Source organism: Triticum dicoccoides, chromosome 7B, assembly GCF_002162155.2.
Source record: "Triticum dicoccoides isolate Atlit2015 ecotype Zavitan chromosome 7B, WEW_v2.0, whole genome shotgun sequence".
Lineage (NCBI taxonomy): Eukaryota > Viridiplantae > Streptophyta > Magnoliopsida > Poales > Poaceae > Triticum > Triticum dicoccoides.
In genome coordinates, this window is record NC_041393.1 from 489009444 (window position 1) to 489029915 (window position 20472).

General features: G+C 45.6%; 2 protein-coding genes across 3 annotated transcripts; both read left to right on the forward strand.

Moving 5' to 3' along the window:
• Positions 1-5309: 5309 nt before the first annotated feature.
• LOC119342034 (ABC transporter A family member 8-like) lies at positions 5310-13939 on the forward strand. The gene is made up of 18 exons (XM_037613873.1): positions 5310-5488; positions 6378-6735; positions 6936-7012; positions 7102-7246; positions 7438-7557; positions 7650-7777; positions 8221-8385; positions 8531-8693; positions 8777-8902; positions 9001-9084; positions 9306-9667; positions 10182-10382; positions 10498-10607; positions 10716-10800; positions 12767-12895; positions 12978-13083; positions 13194-13282; positions 13387-13939. Exons 1-18 carry the CDS (start codon positions 5366-5368, stop codon positions 13684-13686), a joined length of 2871 nt encoding a protein of 956 aa, XP_037469770.1. The 5' UTR covers positions 5310-5365; the 3' UTR covers positions 13687-13939.
• Positions 13940-14401: 462 nt separating this feature from the next.
• On the forward strand, positions 14402-17945 carry LOC119336910 (protein RMD5 homolog). Of its 2 annotated transcripts, none has more exons than XM_037608997.1 (2): positions 14402-14629; positions 16632-17945. In XM_037608997.1, the coding sequence occupies exon 2, from the start codon at positions 16656-16658 to the stop codon at positions 17814-17816; it is 1161 nt and encodes a 386-aa protein (XP_037464894.1). In that variant the 5' UTR covers positions 14402-14629; positions 16632-16655; the 3' UTR covers positions 17817-17945. The 2 variants fall into 2 exon arrangements, with proteins under 2 accessions (XP_037464894.1, XP_037464895.1); XM_037608998.1 differs by lacking the exon at positions 14402-14629 and having other exon boundaries at positions 16636-16766; positions 16837-17945.
• The last annotated feature ends 2527 nt before the right edge of the window (positions 17946-20472 follow it).

The following is a 20472-nucleotide window of genomic DNA, read 5'->3' on the forward strand; positions in this document are numbered from 1 at the left end:
CCCCCTCCACCATATTCCACCTCGGTCATATCGTCGCGGAGTTTAGGCGAAGCCCTGCGCCGATAGAACATCATCATCGTCACCACGCCGTCATGCTGATGGAACTCATCCCCGACGCTTAGCTGGATTGGAGCCCGGGGAACGTCATCGAGCTGAACGTGTGCTGAACACGGAGGTGTCGTACGTTCGGTGCTTGGATCGGCCAATTCGTGAAGACGTACGACTACATCAACCGCGTTGTCATAACGCTTCCGCTTAATGGTCTACGGGGGTACGTAGACAACACTCTCCCCTCTCGTTGCTATGCCATCACCATGATCTTGCATGTGCGTAGGAAATTTTTGAAATTACTACATTACCCAACAAATTTCGGTTAATTCCGTTTAACCATATGGTTTTTGGTTTCTAACAAAAAACTAAATGCAAATGGTTTTTAGATTTTAATACTAAAGCTGAAACCGAAACTGAAACATAAAAACCAAATTTATGGTTCGGTTTGATTTTTTGTGTTTAGTTTTTGCTTTTCAGTTCGTTTTTTCACATCATGAGGTGGCGGGGTCACGCGAGCTGAGTGTCCTTTGCGACGAGCCTTCAAACGAAGTGAGAGAGAGAGAGGATGACCTGTCAATTTGAGGGTCTTCTTTGCCATGTCGGCATGGGACGGTCAAAATGAAGATGAGTCAGCATCAAGATCAGGTCAGACAAGAGGAGGGACGGAACTTGCCCACTTTCATCAGTTGGGATGCAAGTTCACCCGTTTTGATGTTAAGAGGCTAATTAGACTTCATCAAGAGTTGGGAGATGAAAAATATACTTTTTATTATGTGTTGATGTGGAAACATTCTCTCCCTCACATATTGGTCATCATGGGCCCATCAACCATGGCCGACCACATGCGAGTTCATCAAGATTTATTTGGCACGTTGGATTTGATACCACTTGTTACACAATCCTGCGTCCACTAGCCAGTGTTCTCGACCCATATATACAAACCAGACTCAATTAAAGAGGAACATGGACAGATGAGGCCTTATACAATGCAAGCTATTTAGGGGAGGTGCTTAGTTAGGCGTCTCTCCTGTAGAAATAGGCATCGGTGATTCATAAAAACCCAGTTTATTTTTCTAAACACCTTCCTAAGCACCAAGCATTGTACAAGCCTACAAGGTCTGAGAGGGTACGAAATACCAGCCTCATAGAAAGGGAAATCCTCGTTCTAACTCCTGAGTCGTGCGGTGGCTTTATAATATAAAGCGAGGCGAAAGCCTTTTTTGGTAACTCCTGAGTCGTGTTGTGCTTCGTCCCAAGAAATACCACGCGAAACGAGAAGAGTGGGTCGAAAAATCTAAAACTTAGGGCGCCTTGCTTTTCAACGGCCTTTTGGTCCCTTGGAATCCGTCGCCTGGCGTGAGTTGCTTGACTGTGTTCTCCACGAGCCAATGGTGGATGGTGGCCCTGACCTGGTGCGCTGGCGCCTTGAGCCTTCGGGTCAATTCTCCACCAAGTCGCTATACCTGGCCATCGCCCCATCTTCCCCCCTACCCCTATCGATGGTGTGGTCCATCCGCCTGCCCCTGAAGATCCGTATCTTCATGTGGCAATAGATTCGCGGTCGGGTCCTGTTCGGGGTGGAGGTGCGCAAGCGAAATGGCCCGGGTACTGGCATCTGCCCGCTCTGCGGGGTCCCCGAAGACTCAAACCACATTTTCTTCTCCTGCGTGTCCGCCCAGTTCCTCTGGAGCTGTTTTCGTGAAGCGGTCGGTGGAAATTGGTGCCACACCAACTTCCCGGACTTATTTGCTGAACTCCAGATGTCCCCCGTGACTTCTCGCCACATTAGGTGGCTTGATGAAATGATCTAGATGGCGACTAGAGGGGGGGGGGTGAATAGGAGTTTTAAAACTTTTACGGATTTGGCTTTATCCTAATGCGGAATTAAACTAACGGATACTTTTCAAGCACAAATCCCAAAAATGCTAGGCTCAACTAAGTGCACCAACAACCTATGCTAAACAAGATAGGCAATTAAGCAAACTAGCAAGCACAAACTATATCACAAGATATGGAAATGAAGGAACAACTAAGCAATTCAACTATCACAAGATATATCAATATGGGCAAGTATGAATTGCGGAAAGTAAAGGGTGTGGGTATGAGATAACCACAAGTGAGTTGGGGACGCGGATTTATCCCAAAGTTCACACTCGTGAGAGTGCTAATCTCCGTTAGAGCGGTGCCGTAGCCAAAGCTCCGGGGCGTCACCAAGTGACTCACCGTATTCTCCCTTTCGAGTCACCCCAACGGATGAGCCTCGATTCACTCGGGGTTGGTCTTGAAGGCGACCACCACACCTTTACAAACCTCTCCGGAGCACACCACAACCACGAAAGCTTCCGGAGGAACTTGGCCACCTAGGCCACTTGAACACCCTTCCTCGGAGCACACCACAAAAGGAAGCTTCCGGGAGAACCTTGGCCACATAGGCCTCTTCACAATCTTCTCAATATATCACCAAACCGTCTAGGAGGCGAAGCCTCCAAGAGTAATAAACTCACGGGCTCTCACACGAACAAATCGATGCGGGGAGCTCAAACCAATGCAACAAATGCAATGCAAGGTCAAGCAACAAATGCTCTACTCACTCTCTCAATCTCACAAGATGCAACTCAAGAAAGTGGGAGATTGAAGAGAGGGGATGCAATGGAGGAAATCAACAAATGACTCCAAGATTCATCCACAAATCACCCTTCACTTAGAAGGGAGATAGGGGTTTGGGAGATGTGGTAAGAGGCTCAAAATGATGTTTAGAATGTGAATGAACAACCCCCAAACCGGAGGGGGGGAAGGGCTCTTTTATAGCCAACTTCCAAAACTAGCCGTTGGGGCTCCAACGGACACTTCCTGGACACCCCGTGCCCACGGGAGTTTAGACCCCGTGCCCACGGGGTCCCATGCGCACGGTACAGGCCCGTGTGCATGGGGGCCCCGTGCCCACGGGGGTCAAAACCCCGTGTCCACGGGGTACCCAGAACAGCCTGCAGCAGCCCACTAAAACAGCGATAACTTTGGCATACGGACTCCGAATTCGATGATCTTGGGCTTGTTTTGAAGCTATGGAAAATCCCAAGGTCCTCACATAGAGAACCACCCAAGATCAACAATAAATAATGATGCAAGTAATGCAAAGGTTTGAGCTCTCTACATGCGACATGATCAAGCTACTTGCCCGAGAGTCCCTCTTGATAGTACGGCTATCAAACCTATAATCCGGTCTCCCTCCAAGCACCATGAGACCGGAAAAACTAGGAAAACCTAGCTAAGGTATACCTTTGCCTTGCATATTCAACTTGAGCTTGGTGATGACTCCAATTCTTGTCTCAAATTGGAATCCCTTTCTTGTCCACAACCACTTGGCGAAGATGCTTGAATTGATTCCTCATATTGCAATGAGGGAAGCCTTAACTTAAGCCCATCTTCACATGAGCATTATCATGATGTGGACCGCAAGCTTCAAAGCATATAACCTCCGGTTTCTCATCTTGCACTTGGACTCCTCGAACCCGATGACCATCACCACTTGATGTCATCCACACATAGGCTACTTGAGATCTTTCCTTCTGATGCAAGCCCATGAGAAACACCTAACCCACATAGACATACCAAACACATAGCATGGGTTAGGTAACAAAGCACAATTCACAATTACTTACCATACCACTAGATCACTTGATCTCACGTGGTACAATGTTTGTGCTTTGAGAGTTGACCACTTAGATATAATCTTCGAGCTTCATCTTGGTCAACCAACATCTTTACTCGAAGCTCCATCTTGGTTTATTGCAAGCCAAAATGAACTCTTCATTTCCCTTCATTGCCTCAAGACTATATCACCAAAGACTCTTCCATGACCATATCAAGTTCCATTATGAATATCATCTTGGTCACCACTTGCCCTTCTAAAAACTCCATCACAATCTCTTGAGAGGCATAATGAATTCGTCACTCTAGTTGCTTGCTTCAAGACTTGATCAACCGAAACCCAACACATGATCTCACCATGATCTTGTCTTGAGACCATAACTTGAATTCTTCTCTTTGATTACTCTCTCAAGCCTTGATCCTCAGAAGTCCAAATATATCAATCTTTGAGATCCTCCAATGCACTCCATCATGAACATAATTAGATTAGGCATTGAAACCAATCTTAATGGCTTCAATAGAAGTACCCGAAGACCAACTTGAAACCTCACTGGATATGAGATCTCGAGAGCCAACACCTAGGCCAAGTAAGCATGGGGTATCCAGAGAGTTGACACTCGACCCCGTGCGCACGGTACAAGCCCGTGTGCACGGGGTATCCAGAGAAGGATACCATGAGGACTTCTTCGGATGCTTTGATGGCAGACTTCACAAAACAGCCCAATGCACTTCAAGCATCACTATGGAACATATCTTCATATAAGATTCAATGCACTTGATGCTCCATAAGAATTGTCATTTAGTACCAAAGCATAGGGCAAATATATCTTCATATATATGGACTTCATCCTTGATTCCGTCCAATATCTTTGAGGCACTATCTTCATATATATGGACTTCATCCTTGATTCCGTCCAATATCCTTGAGGCACTATCTTCACATATATAAACTTCATCCTTGATTCCGTCCAATATCCTTGAGGCACTATCTATGGACAAAACCTTCAAATATATCTCACTGAAAACATTACTCCATAGAGATTGGCATTTAATTACCAAAACCACACTTAGGGGCTACATGCCCTTTCACTTGAGATTGGGGTCCTCGCCCGGACCCTCTGGACTGTTCGCAATAAGCTTGTGATTCAGCGCACTCCTCTTCGACGGGCTATTGACGCTCTTTTCAAACTCTCGGGTTTCTTACAGCTTTGGCGGCCGCTTAGCCGCCCCCTGGACCGCGACGCCATCTCAGCCTTCATCGCCGACCTCCGCTCGATGGCCGTCCGCCTGTCGCCGCCGCCCCCGCCGCCACCGCCGGAACCAGACTAGGCGCTATCTTCGTCCGGCGTGTTCTGTTTTTTATTTTTTTCTGGGCTTGTTGAGCCGTGCCCTTAGCAGAACCTATGTACTTTGTTGTGAGACTTGGGTGTGTGTGGACTTGACTCTATATGTATGCTCTTTGACGCTTTGCTTTATTTATAAAGCGAGGCGAAAGTCTTTTTTGTAAAATCTAAAATAGTCTATTGTGGCGGGAAGAATCTCTCGAGCGGTTACCCTATAAATCCCCTTCTAAACGGCCAAGAACTCCTGCCCCTTTCTCTTCCACCTTCAGACCAGTCAAAAGAAAGAGAGAAGACAGAGAAAACCCAAGAACTGTCGCCGCGAGATGGAGCCCTTGTCGGGCGCCGCCGCCGCCGCCGCCGCGGCTGCTGGTGGCGGTGGTGCATCAAGGCCACCGAGCTTCGCCTCGCAGACCAATGCCCTCCTGCGCAAGAATCTCATCTTCCAGGTCCAACCCATGCCCATTCTGCAGTTTTGTAGATTCTTTTGGGGGTTAGTAGTATGGAACCCTTGGATGGGGTTTCCTGGTTCTTTAATTAGCAATGATTGGATTAGGTGGGTGGTGATCTGCTGTACAGCTGCAAGATGGATGTAGAAATTCAGGCTTATTTGCTACTCCCTCCGTCCCATAATATAATATACAGTTTTGCTAGAACTCATCTAGATGAGATATAATTTGGTTTCATTAACCTTTTATAGCCATTGGATGTAATGCTATAAGATGCGTGTGAGCTATGAATGTCACCTTCCTTGGTGATGTTTACCACAATCTTCCGCTACTGCGGCCAAAGTTTGGCCCATTTGTGGGAACTCATGGGTGGAGTGACATGTACTCACCGTAGTTTTGTTATTGTTGTTGTTGAGCTTTTGGCGATGACTGGTCAATTATCCTGCTAGCTTGATAACAGAAAGGTGTAATATTTTGATGCAAATCGAGAACGACGTCATTGTCAAGTTGTCAATACTGCTCATTGGATAATACAATTTGTGAAAGCCACAACCATTATAATGGTGCACGTGGTAATTCTAGTCAGTATTTATTTCACATAATTATTTTTCTTACTAACCAGCACTTATAAAGAACAAGAAACCATCCTTTTTTATTTTATATATTTAAATTTGTTTAAAAGAGACTTTTTTTTTGTTATTAGGGCTATCAAATGTTTCAAGTTTATTGGTGCTGTATTATTTCTTGTTAAACAGAGTTAATATTTCTAGGTTTCTCCATTTTTTTAGAAATTTTATAGGTTTTTGATTGTCTGACATTAGTTTCATAATTACATACTGTCTGTTTGGGTTGTGCTAAGAGTTGCAAACCATGATTGATAACCTTGCAGAAGCGCAACAGGAAGGCAACCATTCGGCTAATCATAGTTCCGATATACCTCTGTGTATTACTCAGTGTCCTGCAACGAGTCATCAACAATTTATTGGATAAACCGAAATACAAGTGTGGATGCATGTGTGTTGATGTGAATGGCACAGGTCCTTGCCAAAATGTGTGTGGCATTCAGTACTCTACATTGGACCAGGCTGGCAGTTGCCCTATACCAAATCCTCCTGAGTGGCCTGCTCTCTTGCAAGTACCCCACCTCGAGTATCGTGCCACCCAGGATTCCTCTGAATCATGCAGAAAGTCACAATCCTGCCCGGCCGCCATACCGTTCACGGGGGCAAATGAAACTCTATCTACTAGTAAGTAATCTGTATCATATAACTATTTTAATCCCCACAAATCTTCTTAAGCTATTGTGCTGAGAAGTGAAGTGTGTTCTTTGTACCGGAATTTCTTTGTTTCCAGTAACAGCGGAAAGAAGGGTGATAGATAAGTCTGCTAATATATAGCGCATTCACCATATTCCTCTAACCATCAACTCTGCTTGTTTGTTTGACAGCTGTCATGCAGAACATGTTCACAGACTCGCCACTTTCAAATCTTTCTGATAATGCGAGCATATCTGGTATTCTCCTGGTAAGTTAAAATAACCATACAATTGCTTGCATGTATGTTTATTTACAGAACATCTTGGTGAGACTTGCTTTCTTATCATGTAATTCCAGGGGACAGATATGCCAGGTACTTCTACGGGCTTCATCGAACCTGCTTTTATTTCGGATGTACCCATTTATGTTCTTCAGTCGGAATGCAAGTCCAGGAATTCAGTTACACTCCGCACTACCATTGATGCTATTAATGTTCAGAAAGGTAAAGTTCGTATATATTCCTACGTCTGTTTCTGTGTGGAATAGTCTAGCATAATCATTCCCATTATTCTTTTTTTCATAAGAACCATCAAATTCTATGCATTCCCATGATGATGTTCCGACATTATCAATTATGCGCCTCGTTTGGTTTGAAAGGATTTCATATCTGAACTTCTGTATTTCATTTTGCAGAGATAAAATGTGTTCAAGGTCTACCTTTGTGGCGGAATAGTTCAAGAACAATCAATGAGGAGACCTTTAAGGGTTACCGGAAAGAAAAAATAGGGAAAGGAATTAGTGAAGTTGCAATGGGTATGACATCCTTCTCTATGGATAAAGTGCTGTTGTTTCCTTATATGCGGGCATCAATGCACCAGTAACACTAACTATTTCTGTTGTTATAGCTTATGATTTCCAAGACTCAAACGAGAAGCGTTTCAATGTGCTTGCATTGTATAACTCGACTTATCAGAATATCTCTTATGTTCCAATGCCATTCGGACTTCTGCGTGTTTCACGTTCACTGAATGCGGTGGGTGCCGTGTACTTCACTGATAACAGCATTGACCTCTTACTATTAATTTTGTTGTCCCAACATGCTGAAAGTTATTTTGTCTGTCATTTACTGTTCTAAACTCTGAACCACTTTATGTTACCATAATAAATTCACAACAAGATCCATGGTAACATGCAATATGGCGTGAGAGAGGATAAAATTGCTGGATATATATTTACCTTCTTCTGCTACTAATATGTCACTGAATAACACTTTCTGCATCCTTTTTACATTTAACTTTCCTACCTTTAAGAAAAATGTTGAATCATCAAAATTGTTTCTAATTCATTACAGTAATTTCATATTTTCCAAAAAGATACTACTCTTCTTTTAACTTGGCTATGTTGCTCTTTTATCAATGCAGTTTGGAAGTTATACAACTCATTCCCATATTAACATATTGCTTGACATGTGTGTAGGTCTCAAATGCCTATCTCCAATTCCTACAAGGTCAAGGTTCAGGCATAAAAATGTTGCTTGAGTTTACAAAAGAAATGCCAAAGCAAGCGACTCGTCTGACGATTGATTTTTCTTCTCTTATTGGTCCTCTCTTTTTCGAATGGGTTGTTGCGTTGCTTTTCCCGGTAAATGGTACCAGAATTGACAACATTTTTGCTGTTACAAATAGGAACTGGATTGGATATAACAGCATATCTAGAATACAGTAAAAGTTACCAGAGTAAACCGTTGCATGATTGCAATGCTTGAACCTCTTAAGTTCTAATGCAGGTTATGTTGACATACCTTGTATATGAGAAGCAACATAAGCTCCGAACAATGATGAAAATGCACGGGCTTGGAAATGGCCCTTACTGGATTATCTACTACGCATACTTCCTTATCTTGTCTACGGTGTATCTTGTGCTATTTGTCATTTTTGGAGCCCTTATAGGTATCAAAGCTATCCAACCACAGTTATCATAAAAACAATAGCAGTTATCAAGCCATTTATATAAATCAGTTGTTACTTTGCAGGTCTAAATTTTTTCAAGACGAATGACTATGGTATCCAGTTTGTTTTCTTCTTCAGTTTCATTAACTTGCAGATTGTATTATCTTTCCTAGCTGCAACATTCTTTTCGAAGGTTAATACTGCTCAAGGTATAAATCATTTTACCATTTTATCTCCGCATTTATTACCTATTGCTCAGTGCTGCAAGGTATGTGATGTTTGTTGCTTCTTATCTTCTTTGTACCAGCAATTGCATATCTGTACATATTTGGATCAGGGTTAATGGCAGGATCTCTTATTCGGAATTTTCTTGAAGGTGGAAAATTTCCAAGTAAGTTCACGATCATTTTAAGAAAAATTTCAAGTTTTTACCTATTCAAAGTTAACATTAACTTTGTTTAATAGAATTAATTACAGTTTTAAGTTTAACCATGCCATAGCAAGTAAATGTCTTTTTTTTGTTCTGATGAACATATACCATCCATTTTGAGGCCAACCTTACGCCCTTGCCTATTCCGGTTTCACAATCATTTTCCTCTTGTGTTATTGCAGGACACTGGATTACAGTTCTGGAGATAATACCTGCATTTTCTTTATATAGAGGATTATATGAGCTTAGCCAATATGCTATTAGGGCTTCAGAAACGGGAAATCCTGGCATGCGATGGAGTGATCTAAATGACCATACAAATGGAATGAGGGATTTGATGATCATTATTATTGTTGAGTGGTTGGTTTTGCTTCCTGTTGCATATTATTTTGACTATGCTGCTTCAGTTGGAAACAGCTCTGGCCTCCTTTCCATCATCAAATGTCTCCTAAGAAAGAACACCACTTGGAGAAGGATAGCTGTTAACGAAGTTGCCGACAATGATGTTCATGTGGAAATGGAGAAGTTAGACATTATTAAAGAGGTAAGTTACTATTTTACGGTTCATCACTCCTGCAGACAATTGAAATTTTCACCTCCCAGCATTGTTTTATGTGTAGTTTGAATATTTGAAAACTACCTGTAAGGCTCCATTATTTTATTTACTTAACTACTCCCTCCGTTCCTAAATATTTGTCTTTTTAGAGATTTCAAATGGACTACCGCATGCGGATGTATATAGACATATTTTAGAGTGTAGATTCACTCATTTTGCTCCGTATGTAGTCACTTGTTGAAATCTCTAGAAAGACAAATATTTAGGAACGCAGGGAGTACATAATTACCTATGTCCCAAGAAACCTTTGTTGTCATTGTTAACTAAAACTAGATGATACCCCGCACGTTGTTGCAGGAATGTTTTGCAACATATTTCAATGATATTTGATTATACAGAACATGAATATTTGAAGTAATGATATGAGAACTAAAATTGAAAGTCGGCATCACCTGTTCCTTGATTATGTGCTGACATATTACTTTGGTATGGCGAATCACAGAGGGAGACTGTTGATCAAGTACTACAGCAGCGGAACAGTGGCTACGCTGTTGTCTGTGACGATCTCAAGAAAGTATATCATGGAAAGGATGGTAACCCTGATAAGTATGCTGTTCGAGGTCTATCACTTGCTTTGCCGTACGGAGAGTGTTTGGGCATTCTTGGTCCTAATGGAGCTGGCAAGAGCTCTTTTATTAGCATGGTTCGTCACCCTTAATCGGTATCCTTTTCAAAGTTCCGAGTTGAGTACTATCAATGGGTAGATGTGATGTTTTAATCCTATTGTGGTATTCATCCTTCTTGCTGATGCCTGACAGATGATTGGGTTTTCAAAGCCAACATCAGGGAATGCATTTGTACAGGATTTCAGCATACATACTGACATGGAAAACATATACAACAGCATGGGGGTTTGTCCACAGATTGAGTAGGATACACACTTCTTTGTTTCAAGAGATTCTCAGTAATTTTGATTAAGCTCATGATAAACGTCTTCTGATTCTCACATTATGTTGTCTCTATTTTTGGGATGCAGTATGCTATGGGAGATGCTGACTGGCAGAGAACATCTCCAGTTTTATGGTCGACTGAAGAGCCTCACTGGCTCTGCTTTGGACCTTGTAAGTTATAACAGTTCACTAATCACAGTGCATTAGCATAATCTCTAAGGTGAATCCAATATATGTTCTAGAAGGAAAACCGGTGTACTATCTTTGGATTCACCTTGTAAGAAATGTAACGGTATCTTTTTGTTCTATGGAGTTACAAAGGCCGGTGCCACCACTACTCTCTGCTGAACAATTTCGTGAACGAACCAGTTCCCCGAGCCCCGTGTCGCTCCCCGCGAGCGGCCCGGGCGCTAACCCTAGCCGCCGGGCACCGCCGCCACCCATCCCCCCCTCCTCCCTCGCTGCCGCCGGCGAGCGCCGCCCGGGCAAAGCCCGTGTGGTGTCGGCGGCGGCGGGCTCTTCCACTCCCGCTCGCGAGGTGGGCTGCGCGGGGCAGCTGCGCCAAGCGGACGAGGCAGGCGCGAGGCGCTGCGGCGTGTGGCTGTGCGCGGGCCGGCGCTGCTCGGCACGCCATGGTCGCGGCATGGGAGCCGTGGGCGCTCGAGGTCTCCAGCCCACACGGCTCTGGCGTCGAGGGCGCGCGTTGTGGCGGGCTTGGCTGCGCTGGGAGGCGCCGTGCTCGCGCGCCGGGGATCCGGATCTGGCGCCTGGATGCCACGCCGTGGCTCTGGCGGCCCGGATCTGGTGTGCCCGCGGGGCCCCGCGGCTGGCGGCTTGCCTGCGGCTCGGATCCATGGCGGCGGCCATGGCTGGTGGCACGCGGCGCAGCTTGGCGGCGAGCGGCGCCGGCGTGGACAGGTGGACCAATTCCCTGGCCATGTGGATGGCGGGGAGGTGGTGGGCTTCGGCTGCGGCGGCGGTTCCTCGCTGGATGTTGGTGGCCATGGTGATGTTTGTCCTCGACCCCGATCTACTCCGATCTGCAGCGGATCCGGCCCTTGGTGGCTTCGGTCACCGTTCTTGTGCTGGCCTTGCAGATCCGGTGGCTGGAAGGGTTCTGGGGGAATCTCTTGGCCGGCATGGCGGCCACTCCGATGGCAGTGCCTTTGGGTGTTGCTTCCCTCGTTGGAGGCTTCAAAGAGGACCTCCTTCCTTCCACCCCTCCCAGGAGCTCAGGTGAAAACCTCAGAACCTTCGGTTCCAAGCGACGACGACACCACGGTGCCGTGCTCCTTACTGAAGGCGTTGCTCGGGGGCTGCTTAAGTGGCGGTGGAAGTGGCGGCGGTTCGGTGTCGACACATGCATTCTGGTCAGCTTCATCTTGGAGGTTGCGGCGACGTAGGCGACGCTCGTCTGGTGGAGCTACTGCCGATGGTCGAGGCATAGTCGGTAGTCTGCGCCATCAGGTTCGGGGTGCTCAGGGGGAAACCCCAGATCTGGGTCTTCCGGATCGGATGATGATAGCGTTCTATCGCTTACCCTTCTGGGGGCATCGTTTTGGAGCAAGTGCTGGCTGGAGGGATGGTGGAGCGGTGTTTCATCTCACACTTTGATGGCGGCGGAGATTGATGGCATGGCGCTGTGGAGACTTGGCGTCCGATGTGCGGAGATGGGCTCGCGCAGGAGGAGGTTGCTGTCTGGCGTCATGGTGACGTCGATGGCTGAGTGGCCAGACAAGGTAGAAGCCTCAATATGATCTGAAGACCTGTGGAAGATGGCGACGATGACACACGAGTGCGTCTGACCGGATTGTGCCCCAGATCCGGTATGTGGCTCGGCTGGGGCCTCCGAATGAGTTTCGGCTTCCGGCTTTTGATGTTAGGCTTAGGTGAGTGGTTTGGGTAGTGGCCCAGCTAGCACCCCTTCATCATTTTGGATAGGAGTAGCGGCATATGTTGCCAAGATGGTGGATTCAGGCACATTGTTGTAATACTTTGTAAGATCCTCGAGAATAATCAATAAAGTGGCCGTATGCATCTCCCAGATGCAGAGGCCGGGAGTCATCCTCCTTTTCTAAAAAAAAAAAGTTACAAAGAAACATGAAAAAAGACTTACTGAAATGAAAATGATTTCTAGGCTGTTGAAGAATCTTTAAGAAGTGTAAATTTACTTCTTGGTGGTGCTGCTGACAAGCAAGTCAGGAAGTACAGTGGTGGCATGAAGAGGCGTCTTAGCGTGGCCATCTCGCTGATTGGAGATGCTAAAGTATAGCTTTCGACGTCGTCTTTATTTTCTCCAGTCACCGGTTGATCCATGCTTTGCTTATGCTTTTATAAATGCGTCTCAGGTAGTGTACATGGACGAGCCCAGCACTGGACTGGATCCAGCTTCCAGGAAGAGTCTCTGGACTGCTGTGAAGCAAGCAAAGCAAGATAGAGCAATCATTCTTACGAGTAACCTTCCACCTATAACCATTCCTTCGCTTGCGCTTGGCCTTATATAGTTTCCTCTTACCATGGTAGCCATCAAACCACTGATCCTCTTTGGCATCTTTGCATTGCAGCCCATTCCATGGAAGAAGCCGAAGTTCTCTGCGATCGGTTGTGTATCATGGTAGATGGCAGGCTCCAGTGCATAGGAAGGCCTAAAGAGGTATAGATGATCATATATTTATATATAACTACCCCTCCTCCATAATGGAAGTTCAGCTGTGACACTGTTGTTTACATTAAGCACTTGGAACTTTATAATCGCAGCTCATAGCTAGATATGGAGGTTATTATGTGCTGACGATGACGACATCCTCGGAGTTCGAACGCGAGGTTGAGAATTTGGCGCTGAAGCTCTCACCGAGCGCGAGGAAGGTTTATCATTTGTCCGGAACACAGAAATACGAGCTGTCGAAGCAACAAGTTAGGATTGCAGATGTTTTCATGGCCGTGGAGAATCTCAAGAGGAGAGTGGAAGTGCAAGCATGGGGCCTCGCGGACACCACCATGGAAGATGTGTTCGTGAAGGTCGCCACAGGGGCGCAGTCAAGCGACGAACTCTCTTAGCCCGGCGCAAAGGTCCTTTGTAGAAATTCATTTTTGTGGAGCCAATGCTCTGCTCATCCTGTATGTTAGAAATTCTTTTCTGTATGTGTATGATGATCATTATGTTGCAGATGTGTATATTTAGTTTTTTTTTCGAAAAGGGTGTATATTTAGGTGTACGGTCAGAAAAGTGTACCTAGCTAACACTCAACACCTTATATTCTTAATGTAATACTACTACGTGATTTTTTTTCCTTTTATTTGAAGATCATTGTCCCTATTGTTGTGCTGTTGCTTTCATGCGTACTACAGTACTTCATAGCAAGGTGGTACGTAGCTTATGCTTGGGGCTGACATTATTGCTGCATCTGCCATTGTCTAATCATTAGATAACTAAAGTAATGGCAAGCAATTATTGGCTCCTGTGTAAGATACTCTCTGGGATGAAATTACTTTTTGTGCACTTGAGCTTTTAGCGAGATGGAGTTTTCCATTTTATCATTACATTCAAACCGATTACGAGTGAGGACATATAGTTTGTTTGATTGTAAGCAAGGACCTGGCTTTCATCAGAACCGAGAATTTTCCTGTCATTGTCCTCGGGGGCAGGAAAATACCTCATGATAATATTAGCTTGTCTTCTTTCGTATGAAAAATCTGTGCCGTCCAATCCAATCCCCAGGCACGCTGGCTGGAGATCCATCTCCACGGTAGGACTTTTCCCGTCCGGTGCCTTCTCTTCTCTCCTCTTCCTCCCTCTCCCAGCCCCCCGACGGGCCTACCCAACGCTCCAATGCGGCACTAAAAGCAAAATCTCTCCCACAGAACGCCACCGCCGTGCCGACGTGCCGCCCCCGCCGACGCCCACCCCGTCCGCCTCTCCCCGCGCGTCGCCGCCGTCCCTGCTCCGCCGCCTCCCTGCCGTCTCCGTCCCGTTCCGCAATCCAGGAGATTGGATTTTCAGGTACGACCCTTCTTCCACCATCCATCCAGCTGATCGGTAGAACCCACCGAGCTTCCACTAATTTTTGAGCTGTGCCCGCACAACATCTGGATCCGCCCCTGCAATTATCTCGTTTCGTCGGCGATGAACCCTAGCATGCTTGCCTGGGTAGGCTGCTCTTATATCCCACCCTGCTTGTCGCGGAATCGTTTGCTGCCTCTAGCAGCGCTTGGTTTTGTAAATTCTTTTGGGGATTCAACTGAACCCCCATGCTCCAAGCTAGGTCCCTGTCTCGAACCGAACGAGGTTGCTTTCTTGCGCGCACAGGCAAGCTCGCGAAGCCCGCTGATTGCGTGTCGTAGCTTGACTCACGGATCGCTAGTCTGTAGCGAGGGCGCCACTTGCCACCAACCTTTATATGCCGTATGCGTACATGTGTGTGCTCTCTTTGTGGATAGCGTGCTGAAGGAAGGAATCTGAATCGAGTCTTTAGTGGGATTGGAAAGTGAAGTGGCTTTGGTATTGATTCTGTTTTCTCGCGATATGAATCTGCTTTATGAATCAGGCTTGCACGCCCAGTTGGATTTGATGGATGGGATTACCGTATCGTGTTCAACACTAGATAACTTGTTAAGTAAATTACTTCCTCAATGCCCATTTAGGAGCATGACAGTAAGGCTGTGACTATGATAGACTTTCCTGTGGCTCACATGACTACTGTTTGCGCTCTTCTTGCCGTGGCCTCTGTTCGTTTATGGTCCATTTCTCAGCTCGACGTGAAGAATGGTTTTCTTAATGGTGAGCTGCGTGAGGTGGTGCCATGTAGCCTCTACCACCACCAGGGTATTTTATTCCCAAGGGCATGGTTTGTCGTCTTTTTTTCTCCCTTTGTGGGCATATTTATTTTGGTGGTCTAAGGTCTGTGTGCATTTCTTTTATTTGATGCTCGGTGTTCAGCTGAGTTGTGTAGTGAAGTTTTACTGCTCAGGAGCTTGTAATAATCCATTGGCTGTGAGGCAGAGAGAAATAAAATTCTTCCTTTATCGGTAAAAAAATGTGTTTGCCCTCGCAGTGGAGCTGGGAGCTGGGTTGAGACGAACTCCCAACTCCTTGCCTTGGCCTTGAACAACCCAGCCATGGACTTCTTGATACATGTGGTAGAGTTGGATGACCTGAAGGTCTAGATACACACTTGATTCTCCATCTGCAAAGTTCAAGCATGTCGTCGTGAAGCAAATAGTGCTGCTCATGACTTGGCCAAGCTAGGCTTCCTGTGTAACACTGGTGAAGTTCTTTTATGGGACTATGATGTACCAGCATAGGTTGCTGACCATGTAAAGGGTGATATGCCCAACCCACTTGGTAATAAAGCTCGCTTTACCCGTAAAAAAAGTGTGTTTTGCAACCATGCCACACTTTTTTTTTCTTACGCATGTGGCATCTTAACAAATTGATTTCATGGAACCCACTGGCGTATTGTAGCCAACATAGGTATGAAGTTTTGAATGGTGATTCATTGTGAATTTTTTTGCTGGTTGCCCTGAGGTGCTAACCCAGCCATTCTTAGTGTTTGTGAACTGTGAGAACAGGGTTAGGATGATAACATGGTGTTGCCTTCTATTTATTTACTCTAGTGCTGCAGCTTCAGGAGAATGTGTGATCAATTTAGCAACATATTCTGTAGGTGTCGTTTCAGAATAGTACTATGTGTCTTGCCAATGGGTTCCTAAGATACTGCTAGTATTTGGCCAACATTTTACACTTTTAGTGTGGTGTAGCATGAGTGAGATAAAATTGAATGTTAGATACTGTCTTCAATGTTCTAGTGATGCTGATTGTGTTGCTTGTATCTTGTTGATCATCGTAGATTTATTTACAATATTGATGTTTGAAACCTATGCTTTAACTTCTGTGTTCTGATTTATCTGATGTTAGACAGAGAGCCCTTTTTTTTTCTTTGCTTCATGGTGGTTCTCTGAACAAATTATTTATTTATATGTGATTTTTTGACTTGGACATGCAGTGCCACTTAGTTGGGTGTTCTACAATGGAGCTTGACAGTCTAAGAGAGGCCTTTGACCGAGTTGTTGAAAAACGTGTGTTATCTTCTTCCAAAGTTCAGGAAGCTATTGATCAGATAGTGGATGAAGTTAAGCAGGTAATATCCAAGATGCAGATGATGGATACAGATTCCATGGACAGTTGTGACCATTCACCCATCCTTGCAGAATTGAAGGCCAAGCTGAACGAAATGGTGCCACTGAACCAACTCGAAGGCTGTCAAAAGGAATTGAATGTTGCACTGAGCAAATATCTCAAGGTTCTCGAGAAGTCTTTTAGTGCAGATATATCAAAGGCATATAGAAATGTGGATTTTGAGGCCAGCACAGTAAACAACATAATAGCGAATCATTTCTATCGCCAGGGCCTCTTTGATCTTGGAGACTCCTTTGTCCATGAGTGCGGTGGATCAGACGAGACTTACCTGAAATTACCATTTCAGGAGATGTATGGAATACTTGAAGCGATGAAAGGAAGAAACCTTGAGCCTGCACTCACTTGGGCTGCCAATAACCATGATAAGCTGTTGCAGAATAGCTCAATGCTCGAGTTGAAGCTCCATTCTCTTCAGTTTGTTGAGATACTCACCAAAGGAAGCAGAGATAATGCTTTACAATATGCAAGGACTCACTTGGTGTCCTTTGCCTCCGTGCACAAGGCAGAGATCCAGAAGCTAATGGCTTGCCTGATCTGGGCTGACCGGCTTGAACAGTCCCCGTATGCCGAGTTTGTGTCATCGACGCACTGGGAGAAGCTAGCCGAGGAGCTAATCCATCAGTTCTGCAGCCTCTTAGGTCAGTCTAGCGATAGCCCACTGAGTGTAGCCATATCAGCTGGTTTTCAAGGGCTACCAACCTTGTTGAAGCTAACCACGGTAATGGCTGCCAAGAAGCAGGAGTGGCAGACCATGAAGCAGCTTCCAGTACCCATAGACATTGGACCAGAGTTTCAGTACCACTCAGTCTTCGTTTGCCCGGTGCTCAGGGAGCAGTCGAGCGACGAGAACCCTCCGATGCTGATGCCCTGTGGACACGCCGTATCAAAGCAGTCAATCACGAAGCTATCAAAGAGCAGCTCCAGACCTTTCAAGTGCCCTTACTGCCCCTCGGAGGCAGTAGCTTCGCAGTGCAAGCAGCTTCATTTTTAAATGTTTCATTTTTCCCAGATCAAATTCTGTTTATACAAGTCCCTTCTTCGTGTTTCTGTTTCACCTATCCAGTAACTTTGCCTGTATTATAATCTTGTATCCTTATTTAAACCTGGATGTTCATCTGTACGAATTTTTGTCAAAAAGGACTACATACGAATTCGTATTGACAAAAAAGACTACCTGCACAGCGTATTGACACAAAAGACCACATACGCCGTGGCGGCAGGTCTGGCAGCCAACACGTGGCACCTGCCGCCACGGGCACCGGCGGCGGGACATGCCGCCATGAGCGCAGGCGGCAGCTTCGGGGCAACAGGTTTTTCATCTCAGATGCAGCGCGACAGAACGGGGCGAGGCCAGGTGGGCCCTGCCGCCACGCCTGTAGGTGGCAGATGCTGCTGCTGCGCGCGACGCGCCTGTGAATAGCCGTTATTCCGGCTGCATCTCTCCATATGTATAGCTTCTAGATCCTCGCTGGTTGCGTGCAATGTTTGCTACTACTGGCTGGGGCCTGGTATAAGCTAGACTTTTTACCTTCGTACGTCCATGTAGGTGCCTTTGCTGTTGCCGCGTATACGTATGATCAATTGATCATGCATATAATGGCATGCATGCATCAGCACGTACGTGCAGCAGCCAGTAAATACTTACATGCAGCGGCAGTGCCAGGACTAAGACATTTTGGGGTCGCACGCAGCAAACCTGCCGCCACGGTATGTGGCGGCAGGGGCCACCAGCCTCTTACTGTTCTGTTCCTTGCTCAAAAACCTGTTATACCTGGGCTGCCGCCACCGCCCACGGCGGCAGGCCACGTGTTGGCTGCCGGCCCTGCCACCATTACGTATATAGTCTTTTTTGTCAATACGGTGTGAAGGTGGTCTTTTTTGTCAATATGAAACCGTATGTGGTCTTTTTTGACAAAAAATCCATCTGTACAGTAGCAAATTCCACTCTTAAAAACTATCTCTTGGTACAAAATACGAAAATAAGTTTCACTACTGGCTTAGGCCCAGTTCTTTTGCCAAAAGCTGGGTAGGGGTTGGATTCTGGGAGAATCCCCAGATTCTGACAAAAGAACTGTGCTTTAGTCTGTCGTTGGAATCCTGTATGTTCATGTTATATTGGTCATAAAGTCATGTAGGTTGGTAAACACGTTTTTGTGCCAGATTTTGTTTAGTCATGTACTTACTAAATACTCCTTTCGTATCTTTTTGCAAGCTAAAACAGCTTGCAAAACAATCTTATATCATGGGACGGAGGGAGTACAAAATAATTGTCGCTGAAACCATGTTAATCATGTATGCAAGACATTCTAAATTGCCCTACGAGGTTTAGGTAAATCTAATTGACTTGTCATTTCGTAAAAACGACTTTTCTGTGGAGACATTTGTAGTAGACAATGGCCTAACTACTGGTAGGTCCTAGGAAGACGCATGGTTGGGATTAACACCTTTATCCATGTAGTATCCGCGACTCTATCATATTGTGCCGTGGAAAGCTGTCTCTATTTTCTATGTGATGGGTTAGATTATGTTGAATTTTGCTTTACGACGGGTGGGTCAGGTTTTGTGGATGTTGCTTTCCAGAGACCGCTGATCGATGCAAATAAATAGATTGGTTAAACCTTGTTTAAAGGCTAATGATGATCAATCTTTCATATAAATTGGACACATTCCTTTGGAAGTTAACTAGTTCATGTGCATTCATAGTCAAATCCATGCACACGGACTATCAATGATGGAAAAATTTCCACCACAAGTATATTTTGCACTAATTGCTGCTTCTATGGGCGATCCGTCCATGTAATCTTTTAATCTACCTTCATCCACTAGTAGTACGGATATGTTCGAAATCCGACTAGTTGAGGTGCATCCCAATTGAAGTCTCAAATTCATACGAGAGTTTGTGCTTTACTTTGGATCAACCGCAATGATTGTTGGATCCATACATTGTCGCTAGTACTTCGCAAGCAGGAGGGATGGACGTCCACGACCTTTGGATGCAACCAGAGAGAGAGGGTGTTCAACAAATATGGTTGACGCCTTGACGGTCTATTACTAGGATATATGTGATGTTTGAGGCCTTAATAAAAAGTTGTGTGCAAGCAGTCCAAGGGCTTCAAATAAAATTATTTGACATGGACTATTTTTCATCTTGAGACTTGAGTGGGGTATGTTTTGTGAGCATGAACTTTGTTAACAGGAAGATCATATCCTTTTCGCGAAAATTCTCAAATAACAGACACTAGTATATAAGGTTTAGAATTCTGTTCAAAATCATGGACCTAATACAAGTATGATTTATGCAAAAAAAAACTACAAATCTCTAACTTTGATTGCGTTAGAACTAAGAGCATCTCCAACAGCCGCGCTAAACTAGCGCCGCGCCGCAAAATAGGCCTTTTTAGCGCGCGCGCAACGCGGCGGTTCGTTCCAGCGGGCGCGCAAAAACGGCGCGCGCGCGATAACGGGTTGGGCACGCGGTCAAAAACACTTATCCGCGCGGTGTATTTGGAGCGCCAGCTACAGCGCGCGGCACACTCGAGCGCTCGCGCCCGCACTCTCTCCCTCTCCTCGTCCTACGCCCCGCGCGCGCCGGCGCCGGCGCCCTGCCCCCCGCCATGGACGCGCACACCGGCGCCCCGCTCACCCCG

Coding starts and splice junctions, on each gene's coding strand:
- LOC119336910 (XM_037608997.1), top strand. CDS start 16,656: ATGGAGCTTGACAGTCTAAGAGAGGCCTTTGACCGAGTTGTTGAAAAA.
- LOC119342034 (XM_037613873.1), top strand. CDS start 5,366: ATGGAGCCCTTGTCGGGCGCCGCCGCCGCCGCCGCCGCGGCTGCTGGT. Junction 8,694..8,776: donor CATTTTTGGAGCCCTTATAG/GTATCAAAGCTA, acceptor GTTACTTTGCAG/GTCTAAATTTTTTCAAGACG. Junction 12,896..12,977: donor CGCTGATTGGAGATGCTAAA/GTATAGCTTTCG, acceptor AATGCGTCTCAG/GTAGTGTACATGGACGAGCC.